This window comes from Idiotropiscis lumnitzeri, chromosome 2 (assembly GCF_059441095.1).
Source record: "Idiotropiscis lumnitzeri isolate Australia: NSW breed Sydney's pygmy pipehorse chromosome 2, RoL_Ilum_1.0, whole genome shotgun sequence".
Classification (NCBI taxonomy): Eukaryota; Metazoa; Chordata; class Actinopteri; order Syngnathiformes; family Syngnathidae; genus Idiotropiscis; species Idiotropiscis lumnitzeri.
The window spans coordinates 30,346,001-30,354,740 of NC_142392.1; the positions used below are offsets into that span (position 1 = coordinate 30,346,001).

At 44.3% G+C, this 8,740-nt stretch overlaps 1 protein-coding gene across 1 annotated transcript in view; it reads right to left on the bottom strand.

Annotated features, from left to right (window-relative positions):
- The window catches only part of LOC148342273 (uncharacterized), a 30,959-nt gene extending 23,778 nt beyond the window's left edge, over positions 1–7,181 (bottom strand). Inside the window, exons 1-3 of the mRNA XM_088288117.1 lie at positions 7,156–7,181; positions 6,956–7,097; positions 6,807–6,868 (exon numbers count right to left, since the gene is read on the bottom strand). Of these exons, the coding sequence (XP_088144243.1) occupies positions 6,807–6,868; positions 6,956–7,097; positions 7,156–7,181 (230 nt within the window). The remainder of the gene's footprint in view (positions 1–6,806; positions 6,869–6,955; positions 7,098–7,155) is intronic.
- Positions 7,182–8,740: the final 1,559 nt, after the last annotated feature.

Genomic DNA, 8,740 nt, shown 5'->3' on the forward strand with positions numbered 1-8,740 from the left:
TGCACAGTCAAGTTCAGTCCCATCCGGGAATGCCACTTGAATTCCAGTGTTCGTTCAGTCAATGGCAGTGACTCAGGCAATCTTGAGAGTCCACATGGCTCAGTGGGGGTTGCGGAAGGAGCTCATAGCTCGCCCCAATATCCAGCACCATCGAAAACTTGTCCATCCACCGTCCCCGGAATGCTAGGACCTGCTAGTCCTCGAACGCTGAAGCTCCGCGGCCCCCTGTCATGGAATGGGGTACGAGCGGGTTTGTGTCAAGTGCGTTGGGAGTGGGTAACGGTGGCGCCCCCTGCGCTGGTGGAGCTCTTTGTGACAGATATGGCACCGGAGGATGGCACATTCCAGAAAGTGGCTCGGCATGGACAGCCCATCACCCAGTGACCCCACACCCCGCAGCACGAGCACACCCCACTCACAACCCCCGTCCATAACCACCCGTACCTCTGTTACTGCAAACCCAACCTCGTTGACCGGCCTGCTATGGACAGCAGCCAGTCTGCTGTGGCGCTGCGTCACCCGAACCTTGCCCAGAAGCAGCAGAAGTGGAAGGAGCAGCTGCCTCCTTTTTTCTTATCTCTCTTGGCCTTCTAAACCTGCAAGTACAATCATTTTAGTCACGCTCCTTAATCCAATCCCATATTTTCCTTTTCTGATGTCGTGCAAAATTCTGTACAAAATGTGTTCTACTTAGCCCGAGTAGCATTTCTCATTGATGGACTATTTCGCCTGATTTCTGCCACTGGGAGGGGCACGCCCTTGTGGACGGCCGACTGGAACAGCTGTGTAATGTCGACATTATTGGATGGGTCACTGCCGGAAGTCTCACTCTATTCACGTCTCGCCCTGGCCACATAGACCAGGCCTGTCTCCCCCTTCCACACCTGAAAGACACAGCAACATCGACCCCAACGGGCCAGAAATATCTGATGCACGGCACGGCCAATCTCACCTGAGGTGTCCCCACTTAGCTGGTGACCATCATGCTGGTCAGCAGGTCTGGCCTCGGCCTCAAGTGAGGACAGTTCCTCTTAAATAAATTTTGTCCCGCTTGTAACTCTGTATAAACCTCTTAGTCTGGTGTCTCCTTTGTAGGAGATTTCAACCAACGTGACCTTTTTACAACGTGTCAAATAAACCAATGTTGACCTTTCTGCTATCTTTACAGCTGTGAGAGCTGTCACTAACACTTAACATGGAATCCCCCCTTGGGTAATTACGAATGTCTTATCTTCAAACTTCTTACAAGCACCCAGTATCCTGGCTTTACTAGATTACTGCCCTGCTGGGAGACGGAAAGAGCTTTGTCACTCTAAATTTGCGCCTGTCTTTTGTTTTCCTAACATTTTTCACATATGGTCAACTAAAGTTGCTTCAACATCTATTTCCCATTTGTTCTTAAATTTGAGGTATTCTATAAGTTATTCCAAACAGTGTTTTACAATGTCTTAGTCCTAAATACAATGAAATACGTTACAATGGAAAATATCAGAATAAAATTTCATACATCCAACATAAGACACGTGCTTGTGACCACTTCAGGGTCAGTTTTGTCTGAAATATCTCCTCTACAACAACTTACCCTTGCGTTAAGTGAGTAATTTTCCATAAAAACAGTGCGACTAATTCGACATTAACTTCAAGTATCACTGCTGTGGTGCTGTATTATATGGAAAAGTCTGAACAATCCAAGAAAATTTTGCCCTATCCTGGACTGGGTGTGTGTTATCTAGTCGCGCATCCAATGTGAATATATCTTATATCTCCCTCCTTGTTGAGGAGAACCTCTGGGATGGTAGTGGTGAGGCGCTATTTGAAGCATTCTCTGGCCTTCTGGTCACACTGGTCACATGTCACCTCAAACCTGTGGAGATAACTGGAGGTGTGGCAATTGCCAGTGAGAAGAGACAAATTATCTTCCTTCCAAAACTTTCAGTTTTGCATAAATTTTGTGTAATAACGTCAATCAATCATTCACTTGATGCTTGAATTTAATTACTCCAATCTTTCTCCAAAAACAATTTGAAAATCAATACTCGGGAGTGCAATAGGGATTCAGGTTGATCAGGCCTGTCCACCCATTGCATCCTAAGTACTGTAAGGGCTTGCCGGTGACCTCAAACAATTTTCTGTCCTGAGGCCCGTCCCTTAAACATTCACTCAAACCACATATGCATCCAAACACTTTTTCTTTCACACTTTCATTCACCAAACGATACTTTCCAATTCCACACGGAGACCCCTCCCTTGGCGCGTCCGCCTTGATTTCACTGAGATTTGTGCTGGCAGATCCATAATTTTGCCTTAATTTAGCCCGCGTATGCCAAAATTTACAACTGTGGGTCTCTGGATTTTCCCATTCACTCCCCGTGAAGTTGTTTCTCCTCTCAAGGACGTAGCTGACGAAACTGCACCTGTGACATCAAACAGCTCATAGATGCGAATGTTAGCAGTCTGGTATTTATGGAATGATGTCATATCCTCTAAAATTGTCATGTCAGCGTTCGCGTCATACAGTCAAAAAAAAAAAAAACATCTGTCTTCCACCTTTGTCACATTTAATACACATCAGTTAATAAATCATCTACAAAACTATTTAGTCCAACTTTATATTTGGTAAACCAATCTCCAATGGCTAGATATTCCCCTTTCCAAAGATTTTCTTTCAACATGTTCATAGAATACTTCACTTAAAACTTATCCCAAAACCATAATCCCTTTGCTTAAAAATTTAAATTTTAATAAGATTGTCGCCGCCCTGCTGTTCCTCAGGCATCCCCTGCATGTTTCAGTATTTAACTTGTGTTCTAATTCCCTGCTAATTTGTATTTATTGTTAGGTTGAATACATATATTTTATCCCGTACCTTACTACACTAGCACTGTAAAAAAAAAACTGCTCCACACCTCAATGAGAGGCAGATGCCTGAAGATTAGATCAACGTCTGCAACATCGAGGGGGGGGTGCCGAGACACACCTCTGAAACAAAAAGACTGTGACCTTCTTTCGAGAGCACCAAAAGGCATATCTTCCTTTTCAATCAGTTAACGACTGCCATTGATGCCTGTTTTTCCTCTTGTGTCTGAAATGTTTACATGTTCCTGCTGGTGCTTCCCCCCCCCGGGGCCAGCACGGGCGTCTCCACACTCCCCTGCTGTTCTCCGCGCACCCTCTCTCTCATTATTCACAGCCTGTTCGATCAATTGTATGGTCGCTGGTGTCATCTGTGAATCGTTATCTTTTGCATCTCAAACCATTCTGCTCCCCCCCCTATTAATGGCGCCGTCGGATCGGGCGGCGGCTCAAACACATACTGTTGCGAGTCTGGCAACTGTGGATAAATGCCTCTCAGACATTCCGTCTTTTCTTCCACTTTTTCAATCACTTCATCCTCTTTCTCTGACTTCCTCCCCCTACTTTGGAACGAGCATCTAACTTCAAAGAGCTGTTAACTCTTTGTTAGAGCACACTCATGATTTTACGATTACACCTATACTCATTGCCTTCTGTAAAATCTTTCTCACTCTTATTTTTTTTCCTTTAATTTTCCAAATTCACTGTAGCCTTACCAAAGCCACTCAACCAATCAAGGTATCAAATCACAAACTACAAAGTCAGGAACCACCTATGCTCTTGCAAAGGTTTCTCATGCTCTCAAAGCTTCCTTCAATTAAGATTTCATAACACCAATCTTTTTCTTTTTCTTCATGTCATTTCCATCTGTGCATTTCATTCCAGTTACTAATTACAGTTACCTTAATAGAAAGACCATCAACTAAAGTATGAAACATAAAATATTTATTTCTTCAATTCCTCCTTACAGCAGACCCTAATTCTTATCCTTTTCATTTGTTCAAGTCACACCTTCTTCAATACTGCCTGTTTCATCATCCTCCTTTCAATGGAACATTAATTGTTCCTTTCTCTTTTCTTATTGAACTTCCAATCTCTACACTGACACAATTTCTTCTCTTTTCTCTAGCTTTCTTTCTTTCTTTTTTCTTATTTCATCCCTACTTCATGTTTTTCTTCTCTTTTTTATGTTTCATTTTTATGAATTTATCCTTAATCTCCGTGCCACACCCGAGACCACTATCACACTTACTCTCCTTCGCCATCTTGAAATCCACTCGTGTGTGTCCCAACCACTTCTTACGCAGAACAATTTTAGCCTTCACATTCACACAGCTTCCACACAGACACGTAAATCCCAGATTTTAAACCGTGTCCCGATACGTAAATCCCAGATTTTATACCGTATCTTAACCACGAATAGTTCCAAACTATTCTAGTAGGTAAATCCCAGATTTCAGACCCTACTAACGTCCACACTGTTACACTTTTTATTTATTTTTTTAACTATACTACTTTACTTTTGCGCCATTAATTATGCTAGAAGGTAAATCCCAGATTTTACACCCTAATAGCGTCCAACACTTTTACGCTTACTACGTTCCGCTCCTCCTTCCTCTTATAATTTAGCGTTGCCAATGTGCAGAATTTGAAAGGGTTCTGCTTACCTTGTTTCACTGTGGGCCCAAGAGGAAAGATGGTCGGATGTGTGGCTCTTTTATACTTTATCCTTTCTCAGGTCGTCACCTGGTGTGGACGTGCGAGACCCAGTCTCATGTGGTTTTTCTCGAAGTTCCAAACTTCTTTTACCTCTCATGCATCACGTCAGGCGTCACCATAAATTGTTGGAATTTATCTTTAAATCAATGTTAGAATTTAATTTTAAACCAATGTAAACTCAAATTAATAATCTGACTCCAATTTGTGACTTTACCCAACTCTCACTCATCCAACAATATGCGCGCTCGTTCTGCAATAGAAAGGTATCAGGAAGCCGGCATTTTCACACACGAGTGGATTTATTCCTAACACACAAATCTACAACTTGAGTTTGGGTCCCTCTCAATACAGCTCTCTCTGTCTTCGCTGTTCAGCATTAATTTATAGACACAATATGCAAATGACACAGAGACAAAGGCATCCTGGCATGATTCTATTGGCTATGTGTATGCTGCAGTTAACTTTAGCTTGCTTCTCTTGGTCTTTCTTCAAGTGGTGGCCCCTCCTGCTTGTGGCTGAAGGGTCCAGTTTCTTGTGCATCCCTTCCCCCTCGAGGTATCTGTCTGCGCCAGGCACCGACCTAAAACCTCCCAAACCTCACATTCTTTCACTTTCTTTTTCCAACTTCACCAGCCACACACACAGCATTCCACAGAATAACAGTGACACAAGATGCAGGACATCGAATAAAACTAGCCAGGTTTAAACTCTTCCACTCCTTTAATAGCCACCCTTGCTGGGTTCCAAATGCATGTAGTCTATTGAAACAAGTTCTAGTGGTGCTTAGGTGGTAATGTTCCCCATTGGTGTTCTGACGTGTGTTACAGGTTTCTTCTGTTGGCACTTCAATGGCACTTCCTGGTCACATACAGCTCTATTTCCTTCTTCATGAATGGCCAATTGAAGCGGTCTCGCGCAAGGTGGATGACCCTCTCTGCTCCAACGTGGCCCATGTCATCATGGAGATGTTTTAGTACTATAGAGTGATATTGTGATGGTAAGAGGAGCTGTTGTCGCTGACCAGTGATCCGATACAAAAATTGATCTTTCATGTGGAGCTTTCCCCACTCATGCATCTGCCTGCTCACTACGCCACTAGCTCCCTTTCTGTCCCGATCGGTTAATTCTGTCTTTGTTCCCTTCAATCGGACCAACTCACCTATGGCAGTATCGGCTCTTTGCGATGCAACTAGTTCACTGTGACTAATGGTGAGTGGTGACACCTTCATATAGACTTCTGAGCCTGAAGTCAGATTTAGTGCGGCAACATCTTGCTTTCTTGCACTCTCAGAGCCTTCCCATGTAGCTTGGATAGTTTCTCTCGTGAGCTCCTCAGTGCATTCCCTGACATAGGAGTCGATGTTAAGCGGGATGCGAGAGAGGGCGTCTGCATCGATATTCACTTTTCCCGGCCTGTACTTTACTTCAAATCGGAAGTCTGCCAGCTCACCCACCCACCTATGGCCCACTCCATTCAATTTAGCTGTTCCATTTATATATGTGAGGGGATTATTGCCAGTATATACCGTGAAATGTGGTGCATAAAACAAATAATCCCGAAACATGTCTCACGTTGCCCACTTTAGAGCAAGGCACTCTAGGTTCCCAGAGTGTAAATTGTAATTTTTCTCAGCGGGAGACAGAGTTCTTGATGCATAAGCTATCACCCTTAGGTTTCCATGCTGTCGCTGATAGAACACGGCACCAAGTCCATTCTCAGAGGCATCAGTGTGAAGCACAAAGGGTAGTTCAAAGTCTGGACTGCACTTCATCTCCTATGACTGCTGTTACACTGAGATCTTCTTCCAAGAGCTCACAAAGAGGAAAAATATCTTGTCCCGGTAAATATTTTTCCTTCCAAGCACGGTCGACAATGCTGACAATGGCTCCAGTATCTAATAGAGCAGTTATATCGTGACCGTTCATACTACATCTTAAGAGGGATTTTCGCCCGATTAGTGGGGCTAACCTTTGAGGGGTTTGGTGTGTCTGAATAGCTGTGGCACTCATGTCCCATTTTTCTGCTGCAACACCTTCATGATGGGACGTATCATTTGGGGCGATCAGTGGATGTCCCGTTCCTCTGAGCGGCGTCCGTTTCCCGACTGCTTCTGTCTTTTCAATCAACTTATGGCACGATGACCCTCCTGCCCGCAAGGGAAGCAATGAGGACAATCTGGAAGGGCCTTGGCAATGCATTATGGGCATCCATACCGTCGAGCTGTCTTGCTCACTGGTCTGGTTTTGTCTGAGTCATCTCGGTAGGTTGTTTGACAGGGCCCTTTTGGTGCTTCAGCTGGTGTAACCATTCGTTTATGCGTCTCCATGGCTTGCGTCAAAGCCTCAACTTGAAAACTTAATTCTTGTATAACATTATCCTTACTTTTAACTTTAGTCTCTTCCACAGTGTGGAGTGCCTCAGCTGGGACAGCAGTCGTGCTGTGGGCTTGGTGACCTTGCGATTGAAATTGGGTCCAAGTCTCCGTTTCCTTTCACTTTCCTCCATCGTGGTCTTGAGCACTTGTCTTCGGAGCGCGTCATCAGAGACAGTGGGGTAAGCGAGCAAATGGTTTTAGCTCTCGCCTGACATCTTCGTGTTTCTCCCCCATGCCCTTATAGACTGCGTTCAAGAACACGCCCTGGAGTGTAGCCGCATCATATTTGAAAAGTGTATTTGGCTGTTTTGACGCAAACATTTTTGTTTGTTCCAACCCTATCAAACGGTAGAGGAATTGTTGTGGAACTTCACTTTCCAACTGTCTAGCACACATCAATTCTTGGAAGAGCTCAGTGCTGCCCTTCTCACCAACTTGGGATTGTAGGAACCTTTTTAGCTCTATAAGAGTAAGATCTTCCTTATTGGTTAACATGTCTTTATAGTTTCCACTTTTTGTTACTCAAAGTATTCCCAGAATGATCTCTTCGTCAGTGTGCTGTTCTTTGGGTTCCCCATCAATCTGTTTACATAAACTGTGATAGCTAATGTCTAATGTTGTAGCAGTTATTTGCCCTCCATGTATCTGAAAATCTTTTCTCTGTAGCAAAGAAAGATCTCTGAGGGAAATCATACCTTCTGGTAAGATAGCTCCTGTAGACGTGAAAGGTGAGTTGGAAATTGGTTGTGGAGTTGTGATGGTAAGAGTTGGGTGGGGCCTATCAGGCTGGCTCTGGATAGGCCGTAACCTAGACTAGATGTAGAAGCGCTCTGTCTAAATGTGTTCTGCACCTCTTCTAAGCTCCTGAGGAGTTGACGCATTTCGGTATAAGTATCATGAACCGCCGTCTCAATAGCAGTATCTAATGATTCATGTCTTCGACAAATTTTTGCAGCATCACCTGACGCGTGGTGACTTAACTGAAATATCGGTTCCAGTTTCTGGATCATTTTGTGTCCACAATACACCCCTACCCCGGTTTTCAAAGGTCATATCAACAATAGCTTGTTGGCCCAACAAGCCTGACATACCATCATCTTCCAGTCCTGCGTGTTTTAAATTATACATATAATCAGAAATATACTCAACACAAGCCTCCTCGTCGCCTCTGCTCAGTTTGGTTAAGTCAAGTCCTTCCATCAACTCGAGCTTGAGGGTGATCCCATAGGCTTCTTGAGCTGTTAAAAAGTGCAGTTTCTTCCTTATGGACCAGCTTAGTCCCTTCCTGGCGTCGTCAGACGTCGTGTGTGTGTTGTGGTCGGCCTGGGCAAACAGTCCTGCTCTCTCTTGAGTCGTTCACTGGAAACCTCTCCACTCCAACAACACGCTGTCACGGTCTAAGTCCTCGGGTCCAATAATCACTGGATCAGCATACAGTTGTTCATCAAGCGATGCAGATCCCGGACGAGCCCGCAAAAATCTGTTACAGGCCCCCAATGAACCAAACTGTGTCCACATATTTAGTGGGTCACACTTTGCTGTGCTTCAAATAAACACCGCACAGGAGTGGGAAAGCTTTTCTCTGGGCCTTCTCACTGAGAGGTTTGGCGGACCGCTCCTCACAAGTGACCAAGACAATCTTGGCTGGGTGATTCATTTGTGCAGGCTTGTCTAGTTTTTTACAAAAACATATCTGACATATATTGTTTAAGCAATTTCTGATGGAATGATTTAACCTGACGCTAAAAACCGTGCACACTGCGGCATTAACATCAATGGCGGTTGATCAATTT